This window comes from Protopterus annectens, chromosome 3.part1 (assembly GCF_019279795.1).
Source record: "Protopterus annectens isolate FY-2018-M chromosome 3.part1, PAN1.0, whole genome shotgun sequence".
In the NCBI taxonomy this organism is placed as follows: Eukaryota; Metazoa; Chordata; order Ceratodontiformes; family Protopteridae; genus Protopterus; species Protopterus annectens.
In genome coordinates, this window is record NC_056732.1 from 1,867,626,067 (window position 1) to 1,867,640,943 (window position 14,877).

Consider the following 14,877-nt stretch of genomic DNA (forward strand, 5'->3'; position numbering starts at 1 on the left):
GATTCGGATATGGTCACTAGATCTTAACTCTTCCAAAGTCGTAATTTCATCTGTGTTAAGATTAGTCATAGCTTTCCGCTTTCTTAATTGCTGGCTTGTATGATATATCTCATGTGTGACCAACCTTTCATATCTACATACTTCCTTATTCATTAGAGGCATAAAATGGCTTTTTTTCTTTAACTTGTTGCCATCAATGTTTGTTTGTTCTTCCTCATTGGATTTAATACTGTCCTTAAACATGATAGCTAGATTTAGCTTTCTCACATATTTCTTAATATCACACACACAGTCAACTATGTTGAATTTAGTCACCGGTATGAACTTCATACCCTTAGATAGAAGGCTGAAATGGGCTTCCTTCAACACCAAATTGGTGTAATTAAAAATCTGGAAGTTGTTATAACTACAGATATTACCTTCTTGCACTATTTGTAACTGCTGACCATGCTCAATACTGGTCCTAGTATCTTTAATTTCATTCACCAATTTCTCCGTCCTGCGTAATCTTTCCTCCTCCATGTACTCCCTTTCGTTCATTTCTTGTATTCCTCCCTGCTGTGATCCTGGTGAAAATTTACTGAATTAACCTTACCCCTGTAAATATTTTCACCTCTTATATTCTCTTCAACTCTTGTCTCATTATGTAAATTTCGATGAAAGTCTTTCCATATATATACTTTTCCTGTAGTGTATTGCTCTATATCTCTATTTATTTTTTTATTTTTCCTTTCAAATATTTTGTCTGTTCTATTCTTAGCTAATTCATACTGTCTATAATACAATTTTTCACAATTGTGAAACATCAAATCACTTAAAATAACATCATTCAGTTGTTCAATTTCATCCAATTCCTTACATAGTTTAGCATCATTGTATTTAATCAACATATTCATGTATTCTGTGCCAAATCTATCAAACATTTTATTAAAATCAGTTCGAATTTCATCCGTTAAATCAATACCCATGGGTACCTTGTGAAAACGGAGTCCCATAGGTACAATATTCGAATTGATACAATGCAACAAATAGGCATTATCAAGCTTAATGGCATTGATTGTGTTCAATTTCTTTCCAAAATCATAAATTAATTCTTTAAGTGTTCCTTTAAACGTACACAAATCATTGTTGCCATTAATTTTGTGTTGGTCAAAAACACAGTCTTTATCTAAAAAGTATTTAAAAAAATGCTCTTTACTAATTTCTTTCGAATTGTTACTCTTTCTCATTTGTTTATGAGAGAAAACAGTACCTTGTATGCCCTGTTCATTAGTTGCAACATTAGCGTAAGTCTTCAGATTGTGCCTGTTTTTAGGTCTGGCCCCTGTTCTTCTTGCTTCCTCCGTAAGGTTCCCAAAAGAAAAATTAAAGGTAAATTCAGTTGGTGCTAGTCTACTGTTCACCGTTTCAGTTAAATCCTCGGTGTAAGGTAAATCAATGTTGTGCTTAGAAATTTGGCCATTAGGTATCTAGGCTTGTAGATTTTTAGAAGGTCTTGGGAAGAGCTACGGAGATTTCTTATAGGAGCATAGTGGGAGATAATAGAGTGTAAGGGTGGACAGAAGTATGGCTGATATAGGATTGAGTTTATGGTTTGGAGCTGAGAGAGAAGGAGAAGTTGGGGCAGTTCGAGCCAGCTTAAGTATCTTAGTGAGAGAGAGTGGTGAGATCTGTAGGGTTGTTGGGTTGCAAATCTAGCTACTTTGTGATAACTTGTCTGAAGTCTAGCAAGGAGAGAGGAGTTGAGGTTAGTAAGAATTTGAGAGAAATATGTTAAGCAGGGAATGAGATATGCATGAGTGAGGGCTATCCTGGCTTTCTGAGTAAGAAATGTATTTCTATATAGTAGACCTAGCTTAAGGTGGGTTTTCCTGATACAATTATTTATGTGAAGATTGAATTTTAGTTTGTTATCGATTGTAATACCAAGGAGTTTTGAGCTTGATTCGGCTATGAGTGGTGTCTTATTGAGTGACTGGATAGTGAAGGAGGTCTTAATGTGGTTAGCTGTTTTAGGGAGGAAGAGTAGGAGTTTTGATTTTTTAGGGTTTAGGATGAGTTGGTTGTTGGAGAGCTATGTTTCTACCGAGTGAAAGGATGACTGGGTACCTGTTAAGAGTTCTGAGTGAGAGTTAGTTATAGTTATTACTGTAGAGTCATCAGCATATTGTATAATAGAGGAGAGTGGGCAGGAAGTATAAAGCAAGTTTGTGAAGATGTTGAAAAGTAATGGCCCTAAAATGGATCCTTGAGGGACTGCCATTTGTATTTGTAGTGAAGTAGATAGAGCAGTATCCCATTTCACAGATTGGATTCTATCTCTTAGATAGCTTTCAAACCATGCTACTGTATCAGGAGAGAAATTGAGGTTGGACAGTTTGTTTAATCGTAGAGAGTGAGAGATTGTATTGAAGGCCTTAGAGAGGTCAAGGAAGAGACATGAGATGAGTTTATGGTTATCTCTGGCCAGGGAAATAGTATTGAAAAATGATAGGAGTGCTGTATAGGTACTCTGCTTTGGTCGAAAACCATGTTGAGTAGGTGTAAGTAGGTTTTCCTGAGAGAGATTATCCATGACTTGAGTATGAATGCACTTTTCAAGAACTTTAGATAGAGGGGAGAGGATGGCAGTAGGCCTAAAGTTAGAGATTTCAGTGGAGTTACCGCCTTTGTGGATAGGTATGGTGTAGAAGTGTTTCCAGATGGAAGGTACTTTAGATTTCGAGCTGGAACGGTTTATGAGGATAGATATAGGATAGGCAAGTGAGTGGGCAGCTGACTGGAGAAAGAAGGATGGGATGTTATCTGCAGATACAGAGCAGGGTTTAAGTTTGGAGAGTAAGGTACGGATGTGTGTTGTGGAGATGGGCTTGAGAGAAAAGATTTTGGAAGGCGTTGTTGTTGAAGAGGAAGCTGGGTTTGTGGGGTTCTTTGTATTGGAGCTGTTTGAGTTAAAGATATTGGATGTTGATTCTACAAAGTAAGTGTTGAAGGTGTTGACTCTTTCTACTGGTGTCTTTTCTGGGGTAGGGTTTCCTGGATGGAGCATTTAATTGATTGTGTGCCAGAATTTTTTGGGGTCTGATTTTAGTGTTGTAGGGGGGTTATAGTAGAATTCTTTTTTGTTTTTGTTGATTAGTCTTTTGACCAGGTTTCTTTGTATCTATGTAGATCATAAGGATTTTTTGTTTGTAGCCATTTTTTCCAGGACTTATCTCTAGACATGAGAGTTCTTGTGTTTTTTGTTAGCCAAGGAGATATTTTAGCTTTTGTCCTGATTTTACAAGCTAGGGCTAGTGAGTTAACGATATCCAGAAAAGTAGAGTTGAAAGCAATGACAGCCTCATCTAAAAGAAGCTGAGTGAGGAAGTCCCAGTTTACTCTAGATATTATACTGTTAAAAGTTTCTGGATTAAAATTGTAGAGATTATGCCTAGTAAAAAATATGTGTGGTTTTGGGGGGTGACTAGTATATCTTAGCACTTTTATGGGTGAGTGGTCACTCAGGGAATCAGGGAGAGATTCAGGATTGTGATATTTGGATGGAGCTGAGACAAGTATCTAATCTATGAGGGTATGTGTAGTGTGTGTGTTGTTAAAGTGTGTTGGTTTAGTAATTAGCTGGGTAAATCCATATAGATTAATATTGTGTGTGGATCCAGGGTTATTAAGGGTTAGCCAATTGATGTTCATGTCGCCAAGGAGGATTGTTTCATTTGGGATATTCAGGGACAAATAGGAGAAAATGTTTTCCAGTATTGGAATATTTTCTCCTGGTGGAATGTAGGTGGCTCCTATTGTGATTGTAGTGTAGTTGTTTAGTTTAAGGTTAACTGCCAGTGTTTCTGCTGGGGAGAAAACTGGCCTTGGATGTGTGATGAGAGAAATAGTGAGATTACTAGAATAGACTAAGGCAACTCCCCCACCCTTTGTGTTCATTCGGTCTAGGCGAATCATGTTATAGCTGGGGGGGTATCTTTATCTAGGTTGTGGGGTTTAAGCCAGGTTTCTGTTACTGCAGTGACATCAGGGGTATGATTTGCTATCCAAGCATGGAACTGACTAAGTTTGTTGAGAGTGCTTCTGGTATTAATAGAATAGAAGATTTGTTTTTGGGGAGGAGTGTTTGGACTAGAGGTAAGGTTCGAGTTTGGACCTGGGTTTGGATGAATATCACCTGCTGTAAGTATAGTAGTGGGGGAAACTTTTGGATTTTGATGTGAGTGGGTAGTATCTAATAAGCTTTGTCTTGTTTTTTGGAGTTTGGGAGTAAGGAGGTATTTTTATTTTAGGGAGTTGAAAGTTTACGGGTAGGAAACAGGGAGAGATGATGAAGTCAATTTTTGAGTTAGGTTGATCGTTTGGGAGTGAGTTAGTGGGGTGTTTATAGAAGGAGGGTAATCGTGCATAGGGTGCAGTGAGATGATGTAAGAAGATTAGTTGAAGTAGTATAAGGTTAGTGAGCATTAAGATATACGTAGTGAGAGATCAGATATAGGAAAGAGTATAGAATGGAGTTTGAGAAGAGAGGAGCAAAAGTAGGTGGGGTGGAAGTGAGAGTAGGTAGAGGTAGGTTTAGGAGGTAGCTGTGTGCAAGAGGTTGGTGCATATAGGGTTTAGTTAATGAATGAGGTGGAAGAGGGTGAGAGGTGGGGAGGAGAAAGTATAATAGTAGGATGGTATGTTGTAGGAGTGGGAGTGGTCTTAAGAAACCTGAGGGAGATCTGATTGGTAGTTGTAAGAGGTGTGTGTGTGTGTGTGTGTGTGTGTGTGTGTGTGTGTGTGTGTGTGTGTGTGTGTGTGTGTGTATGTGTGTATGTATGTGTATCTTTACAATAAGTATAGGAGCACTGGGGGTGGATGGAATTTGGGGTCAGGGTAGGGGAGAGGAGTGAGCCCATAGGGTGAACGGAGCAGGATCCAGCAAGTGAAGAGAGTGCAGCAGAAAAATTATCAGCAACTGTACTACAATACTAAGTTAAGTGGGTATTTTAATGAAGAACTGTAAGGGGAGAAAAACTTTAACAAGCTGGAAAAAAATTTGTATTTTAGCAAGGAGGGAGAGGCTGTATAACAGTTAAGGAGATAGACAGTATGAATTAGAAAAAAAGTTCAGCCAGCTTTAGGTACTAAAAACCTCTGGAGAATAGTGTAATATTAGCTATTTTGTTGGTAGGTGCTGCCACCTAGTGGCATAAGAAGGATAGCAAGCAGAAGAGTTGAGTAAGTCTTTGTTTGTAGTAAATGATTATTCAGGGTTTAGAGACTGGAGGGAGGAGAGTAGCAAGCAATCTGCAGTAGGCTGCTAAAGACACACACGCGGGAGGGCAGACAAGCACAACATGGGTATTAAGAAGTAGCTTAATTAGCTAGTCTATAGGTAGTTTCTTTTGGCTACATACATTCACAAAAAATTGTATTAGGGAGTCCTCACAGTAGCAGCTTTCAAGTTGACCCTGGCTAGCAGGCAAGTTCAGGGAGTCTTCTGGGTTAAGCAGAAGGTAGTTATTTTAATTATATTGGCAGGGAGGGAGCATCTGGAGTGGATTACTGTAAAAAAAGAGAGAGAGAGAGAGATAGTGGGTTAGGTTATTTAAGAGCTACGAGTAAAGAGATAAGAGGATAAGGATGAAGTTAGGCAATAGTCAGAGGAGGAGGACTGTCTGTAGACATACAGTAAGTGGGGAAAGACAAGGGATAGAATGTAGGTGAAGGGTAGAAATAGTTGGGAGAGTAGGTTCAAAGCGGTAGGAGTAGAAAAGCAGCAAATATGGCTAAAGTACAACGCAGATGTAGGCAGTGAAAGAAACTCTGTTAAAACAATTTAGTCACTGTACAGTCCAAGCTGTAGAAGAAAAAAATGCAAGTTTAGCAGTATAAGACACAAGTAAAAAACACTCACATTACAGTGTAATACAGTATAAGACATGACTAATAAAACACTCACATTACAGTGTAATACAGTATAAGACATGACTAATAAAACACTCACATTACAGTGTAATACAGTATAAGACAACACTCACATCGCAGTGTAATCCAGTATAAGACATGACTAATAAAACACTCACATTACAGTGTAATACAGTATAAGACATGACTAATAAAACACTCACATTACAGTGTAATACAGTATAAGACATGACTAATAAAACACTCACATTACAGTGTAATACAGTATAAGACATGACTAATAAAACACTCACATTACAGTGTAATACAGTATAAGACATGACTAATAAAACACTCACATTACAGTGTAATACAGTATAAGACATGACTAATAAAACACTCACATTACAGTGTAGTACAGTATAAGACATGACTAATAAAACACTAACATTAGTGTAATCCAGTATAAGACATGACTAATAAAACACTCACATTACAGTGTAATACAGTATAAGACATGACTAATAAAACACTCACATTACAGTGTAATACAGTATAAGACATGACTATTAAAACACTCACATTACAGTGTAATACAGTATAAGACATGACTAATAAAACACTCACATTACAGTGTAATACATTTCAAGTAAGACAATTTAGTCGCTCTACAGCCCAAGCATGGAAAAATGCAGTATGTCCATGTATTACTTAAGAAAAAGATGATCACTCTACAGCCCAGCCTAATATAATTTCCCCAAGTACGAGGTTTGAGGGACGGGGTTTGGCATCAGTAGACAAAGAAAAAACAATCATAAATAGTCTATCAAACAAAGCAAAGTTAAGTACTTGGGAATATTTCAGCAAAACTGACGCTGTAAAACCCACCACGATGAAGGAATTCAATCATGAAACAAAACTGTAGTCCATAAGGTAATTTTATTCACGATAAAAACAGGATGATAAGCGCTTTCGCGTACTGCTATCGTACGCTTCTTCAGATCAACTCTATAACAAAATCATACCCTTTATATACTAATACTGATGCACCAATTATTAAATTAATTAGTAAAACAATTCTCAAAGTGCATCTAAAGGCAACACCCCTCCCTCCACCTACTTTGTGTAGGTTACTTAAAACCAGACAAAGTAGAATGCAATACAATAACTGAGGACTCATATCCAACTTTCTAAAGCAGGTTTTTTACTTGGGAATATCTAACTTATTACTTATGAACTATATAAGAATAGTCTAACAGTAACTGCGCAATACAGTAGAGTCGTAAACGTTAACTGTAATGGAGAAAATCGGCTATGATATGGCCAAAATAGTATCAAACAGAAAGAAAACACTATCCCTATAGTTATAAAATAAGTCAGTACATATGGCGTTGGCTAATCCTTATTCGTACTTCAACTGATACTGTTTGCATATAAAACACTAATTTGGGTCGGCTGGCTACATGGGTGTGTGTATCACATTGAGTTATAGCCCCTTTAAGAGAGACAAACAGGCCTATACGACTCCCTATGGTTTGCGCACCTTAGCTAGACAGTTTGTTCAGTGTTTGCCGCTAAAAATTACAAAACAGAAACAAAACATCGATTGCCAGAACAAAGAAGCGAGCCCCAAGAGGGAACAAAAGAGCCACTGGTAGTTTTATTCTACTGTGACTGTCTTATCGCCAAGGTGCACATATATTCCTATTGTTGTTTCAAAGGTAAAACCCAAATCAGCTGTGTTTTACAACAGCATGAGGAAAAACATTGTAAGACATAAATCACGTACACCAGCAGTTAAACAAGTATTTAGCACATTTGGTGCTCAACGAGCTCACATTTAAACACAGCACAATTGTATAAAAAAACTACTGGGAAGTGAGTTTGAGCAGCCTAACCGCAGGACTGGCACCAGGGAGATGTGACTGCTTTTTGAAAGGGTTTAAAAAATGGCGCCACAGTTCATGATGTCTAGAAATAAACTCTGGGGGGAAGATAGCTAATAGGGGAGGGAATATATAGAGGGGTTGTGTTAGGCTTTGAGAGGAGTAAAAGTGGGTGGGGAGAAAAAGAATCATGGGAGGAGGTGAGCAAGTGAAGAGAGTGCAGCAGGTGAGCGAGTGAAGAGAGTGCAGCCGAAAAAGTATCAGCATCTGTAGTACCGTACTAATTAGCATATGAACATCTAAGAAATCTAACAAAACAACTTATCACTAAAGAAAACCCGGTACTCAGCCAATTAAAATATGCTCACTAATATTCCAAAACTGTTCAGGGCCTCAAACAATAAACTGTTAAATCCAGGGCAAGCTACACTGCCAACACCAAATATTCCGAAGCAAAACTATAACATAGTCAACCAATAGCTACACTGCGAACACCAAACATACCGAAGAAAACTATACCATAGTCAACCAGTAGCTACACTGCCAACACCAAACATACCGAAGCAAACTATACCATAGTCAACCAGTAGCTACACTGCCAACACCAAATATACCAAAGCAAAACTATACCATAGTCAACCAACTCACTGCCAACACCAAACATACCAAAGCAAAACTATACCATAATCAACCAAATAGCTACACTGCCAACACCAAACATAGAGAAGCAAAACTATACCATAGTCAACCGATAGCTAAACTGCCAACACCAAACATACCGAAGCAAACTATACCATAGTCAACCAATAGCTACACTGCCCAACACCAAACATACCGAAGAAAATTATACCATAGTCAACCAGTAGCTACACTGCCAACACCAAACATACCGAAGCAAACTATACCATAGTCAACCAATAGCTACACTGCCAATACCAAACATACCTAATCAAAACTATACTATAGTCAACACATACCGAAGCAAAACTATACCATAGTCAACCAACTCACTGCCAACATCAAACATACTGAAGCAAAACTATACCATGCACACTGCCAACACCAAACATACCAAAGCAAAACTATACCATAGTCAACCAACTCAATGCCCACTTTATACAGCGAGAGCAGTCATTAAACTATAAGCCAACTAATCAAGCTCTTGAAGGCCCTACTCAAGCAGATAACCTCCTTCAACATTTCTCCTTCCAACCAATTCTCACAGATACCTTCAAAACGTATCTTGAAAAATTAAAGCCTGGTGCAACTGTCGCTAACAGTCTACCTGGTGAATACCTTAACATAGGTGCTGGGGCTATTGCATTTCCAGTTTCAATGGTGATAAATCATTCCATATCAGAAAATAATGTCTCCTTGCTATGGTAAAATAGCTCATTGTTCCACTGCACAAGGGTAGACTCAATACAGATCGTTCAAACTACAAGCCAATTGCCATTTTATCTCCCCTACCAAAATATTAGAAAAATGTATTTATAGAGATCGTTTCAACTATCCACTTCCAACTCTCGTCCTTAGGACTCAATCCATCCTCGTCACAGCACAACTGGTGCTTTGCTGAATTTTGTTAGTAATTTCAACACCCACAGAAATGCTGAAGGCCAGTCTCCACCATCTTCCTAAACTCATCAAATGCTATTGCTACTACCCCCCACTAGAAACTCTTACATAAACTCTCATCCTTAGGGCTCGCCATCTCTTCACTGCAGTGGTTCCACAGCTACATCCCAAACAGAGCACAAGCTGTAAAATGGAAAAATGATTTCTCCACTTTTTTAACAATAAGGTTTGGAGTCCCACAAGGACCTATCCACGGCCCTATAATTTTCAAATTATTAATCAATGACCTCTACACTGCTGTAAAAAAATGCTGCCCTGGTTCAATATGCTGATAACTTCACCCTAATAGGCTCTGCCAAATCTCTCTCTAAACATCCAGACCTTGCACGATAGTCATTCTTATCAATAATAACATGGCTAAATAACTCTAACCCCCCAAAAAAATAATTATTGCTCTACACCCTAAATATATATCTCTCCTAAAACATTACCAATGTAATTTCTGCCAACACCACCTTGATAGAGCAAGTAAACCCCACAAAATTACTGGCTGTTATCATAGATGACCAGTTGAAATTCAACCATGTATCGCATGTGGTTAAAGGAACTCATCAAAATCTAGGTACATTATAGACAGGGTCAAACCGGCCTTACTGCCATAGCCAGATGACACATGGCCTCTGTCAACAGACCATGCTTCTGCCTAACCCTCAGAGAATTAAACTGGTTAGAGCTGCCACATCACGTAGCTCTTTTGCAGCTAATCACAATATGCAGACTGCACTGTAAGCCAGAAAACTGCCCATCCCATAACATCTTAATGCAACACTGTTCCCCCAATCGAATTTTACACTCGAGAGAAAAATAACTAGTCAGTATAATCAAATCATCTAATACTGCAGCTGTTTCTCTATACTGTCTGTCCAACACACCATAGTCAGTATAACCAAATCATCTAATACTGCAGCCAGCTCTCTATACTGTGACTGTCCAACACACCATAGTCAGTATAACCAAATCATCTAATACTGCAGCTGTTTCTCTATACTGTCTGTCCAACACACCATAGTCAGTATAACCAAATCATCTAATACTGCAGCTGACTCTCTATACTGTTTGTCCAACACATCATAGTTACTATAACCAAATCACCTAATACTGCAGCTGCCTGTTTATACTGTGACTGTCCAACACACCCATAGTCAGTATAACCAAATCATCTAATACTACAGCCAGCTCTCTATACTGTGACTGTCCAACACACCATAGTGAGTATAACCAAATCACCTAATACTGCAGCTGCCTGTTTATACTGTGACTGTCCAACACACCCATAGTCAGTATAACCAAATCATCTAATACTGCAGCTTACTCTGTATACTGTGTCTGTCCAACACACCTTAGTCAGTATAACCAAATCATCCAATACTGCACCTGACTCCCTATACTGTGTCTGTCCAACACACCATAGTCAGTATAACCAAATCATCTAATACTGCAGCTGACTCATTATACTGTGTCTGTCCAACACACCATAGTCAGTATAACCAAATCATCTAATACTGCACCTACCTCCCTATACTGTGTCTGTCCAACACACCTTAGTCAGTATAACCAAATCATCCAATACTGCACCTGACTCCCTATATGTCCAACACACCATAGTGAGTATAACCAAATCATCTAATACTGCAGCTGACTCTCTGTACTGTATGTGCCCAACACACCATAGTCAGTATAACCAAATCTAATACTGCAGCTGACTCTGTATACTGTGTCTGGCCAACACACCATAGTCAGTATAACCAAATCACCTAATACTGCACCTGACTCTCTATACTGTCTGTCCAACACACCATAGTCAGTATAACCAAATCTAATACTGCAGCTGACTCTCTGTACTGTATGTGCCCAACACACCATAGTCATTATAACCAAATCTTTTAATACTGCAGTTGACTTTCTATACTGTGACTGTCCAACACACCATAATTAATATAACCAAATCATCTAATACTGCAGCTGACTCCCTATACTGTGACTGTCCAACACACCATAGTCAGCATAACCAAATCATCTAATAGTGCATCTGACTCATTATACTGTGTCTGTCCAACACACCATAGTCAGTATAACCAAATCATCCAATACTGCACCTGACTCCCTATACTGTGTCTGTCCAACACATCATAGTCAGTATAACCAAATCATCTAATACTGCAGCTGACTCATTATACTGTGTCTGTCCAACACACCATAGTCAGTATAACCAAATCATCTAATAGTGCATCTGACTCATTATACTGTGTCTGTCCAACACACCATAGTCAGTATAACCAAATCATCCAATACTGCACCTGACTCCCTATACTGTGTCTGTCCAACACATCATAGTCAGTATAACCAAATCATCTAATACTGCAGCTGACTCATTATACTGTGTCTGTCCAACACACCATAGTCAGTATAACCAAATCATCTAATACTGCAGCTGACTCTGTATACTGTGTCTGTCCAACACATCATAGTCAGTATAACCAAATCATCTAATACTGCAGCTGACTCATTATACTGTGTCTGTCCAACACACCATAGTCAGTATACCCAAAATCATCTAATACTGCAGCTGACTCCCTATACTGTGTCTGTCCAACACACCATAGTCAGTATAACCAAATCATCTAATAGTGCATCTGACTCATTATACTGTGTCTGTCCAACACATCATAGTCAGTATAACCAAATCATCTAATACTGCAGCTGACTCTCTATACTGTGACTGTCCAACACATCATAGTCAGTATAACCAAATCATCTAATACTGCAGCTTACTCTGTATACTGTGACTGTCCAACACACCCATAGTCAGTATAACCAAATCATCTAATACTGCAGCTGACTCTCTATACTGTGACTGTCCAACACACCATAGTCAGTATAACCAAATCATCTAATACTGCAGCTGACTCTGTATACTGTGTCTGTCCAACACACCATAGTCAGTATAACCAAATCATCTAATACTGCACCTGACTCTCTATACTGTCTGTCCAACACAATGTAGTCAGTATAACCAAATCATCTAATACTGCAGCTGACTCTGTATACTGTGTCTGTCCAACACACCATAGTCAGTATAACCAAATCATCTAATACTGCACCTGACTCTCTATACTGTCTGTCCAACACATCATAGTCAGTATAACCAAATCATCTAATACTGCAGCTGACTCTGTATACTGTGTCTGTCCAACACACCATAGTCAGTATAACCAAATCATCTAATACTGCAGCTGAGTCTCTATACTGTGTCTGTCCAACACACCATAGTCAGTATAACCAAATCATCTAATACTACAGCCAGCTCTCTATACTGTGACTGTCCAACACACCATAGTGAGTATAACCAAATCATCTAATACTGCAGCTGACTCATTATACTGTGTCTGTCCAACACACCATAGTCAGTATAACCAAATCATCTAATACTGCAGCTGACTCATTATACTGTGTCTGTCCAACACACCATAGTCAGTATAACCAAATCATCTAATACTGCACCTGACTCCCTATACTGTGTCTGTCCAACACACCATAGTCAGTATAACCAAATCATCTAATACTACAGCCAGCTCTCTATACTGTGACTGTCCAACACACCATAGTGAGTATAACCAAATCATCTAATACTGCAGCTGACTCATTATACTGTGTCTGTCCAACACACCATAGTCAGTATAACCAAATCATCTAATACTGCAGCTGACTCATTATACTGTGTCTGTCCAACACACCATAGTCAGTATAACCAAATCACCTAATACTGCAGCTGCCTGTTTATACTGTGACTGTCCAACACACCCATAGTCAGTATAACCAAATCATCTAATACTACAGCCAGCTCTCTATACTGTGACTGCCCAACACACCCATAGTCAGTATAACCAAATCATCTAATACTGCAGCTGACTCATTATACTGTGTCTGTCCAACACACCATAGTCAGTATAACCAAATCATCCAATACTGCACCTGACTCCCTATACTGTGTCTGTCCAACACACCTTAGTCAGTATAACCAAATCATCTAATACTGCAGCTGAGTCTCTATACTGTGTCTGTCCAACACACCATAGTCAGTATAACCAAATCATCTAATACTACAGCCAGCTCTCTATACTGTGACTGCCCAACACACCCATAGTCAGTATAACCAAATCATCTAATACTGCAGCTGACTCATTATACTGTGTCTGTCCAACACACCATAGTCAGTATAACCAAATCATCCAATACTGCACCTGACTCCCTATACTGTGTCTGTCCAACACACCTTAGTCAGTATAACCAAATCATCTACTACTGCAGCTGACTCTGTGTACTGTGTCTGTCCAACACACCCATAGTCAGTATAACCAAATCATCTAATACTGCAGCTGATCTTTATACTGTGTCTGTAAAGCACACCATAGTCAGTATAACCAAATCATCTAATACTGCAGCTGCCTTAGTATACTGTGACTGCCCAACACACCCATAGTCAGTATAACCAAATCATCTAATACTGCAGCTGTTTCTCTATACTGTGTCTGTCCAACACACCATAGTCAGTATAACCAAATCATCTAATACTGCAGCTTACTCTGTATACTGTGACTGCCCAACACACCCATAGTCAGTATAACCAAATCATCTAATACTGTAGCTTACTCTGTATACTGTGACTGCCCAACACACCCATAGTCAGTATAACCAAATCATCTAATACTGCAGCTGTGACTCTCTGTACTGTGTCTGTCCAACACACCGTAGTCAGTATAACCAAATCATCTAATACTGCAGCTGACTCTGTATACTGTCTGTCCAACACATCATAGTCAGTATAACCAAATCATCTAATACTGCAGCCGGCTCTCTATACTGTGACTGTCCAACACACCATAGTCAGTATAACCAAATCATCTAATACTGCAGCTGACTCTCTATACTGTCTGTCCAACACATCATAGTCAGTATAACCAAATCATCTAATACTGCAGCTGACTCTCTATACTGTCTGTCCAACACATCATAGTCAGTATAACCAAATCATCTAATACTGCAGCTGACTCATTATACTGTGACTGTCCAACACATCATAGTCAGTATAACCAAATCATCTAATAGTGCATCTGACTCATTATACTGTGTCTGTCCAACACACCATAGTCAGTATAACCAAATCATCCAATACTGCACCTGACTCCCTATACTGTGTCTGTCCAACACACCATAGTCAGTATAACCAAATCATCCAATACTGCACCTGACTCCCTATACTGTGTCTGTCCAACACACCATAGTCAGTATAACCAAAACATCTAATACTGCAGCTGACTCTCTATACTGTGTCTGTCCAACACATCATAGTCAGTATAACCAAATCATCTAATAGTGCATCTGACTCATTATACTGTGTCTGTCCAACACACCCATAGTCAGTATAACCAAATCATCTAATACTGTAGCTGACTCTCTATAC

At 38.8% G+C, this 14,877-nt stretch overlaps 1 protein-coding gene across 1 annotated transcript in view; it reads left to right on the plus strand.

Moving 5' to 3' along the window:
* Positions 1 to 1,566: 1,566 nt before the first annotated feature.
* LOC122797940 (zinc finger protein OZF-like) overlaps positions 1,567 to 14,877 on the plus strand; it is a 188,957-nt gene continuing 175,646 nt past the window's right edge. Inside the window, exon 1 of the mRNA XM_044066460.1 lies at positions 1,567 to 1,663. Within this exon, the coding sequence (XP_043922395.1) occupies positions 1,567 to 1,663 (97 nt within the window). The remainder of the gene's footprint in view (positions 1,664 to 14,877) is intronic.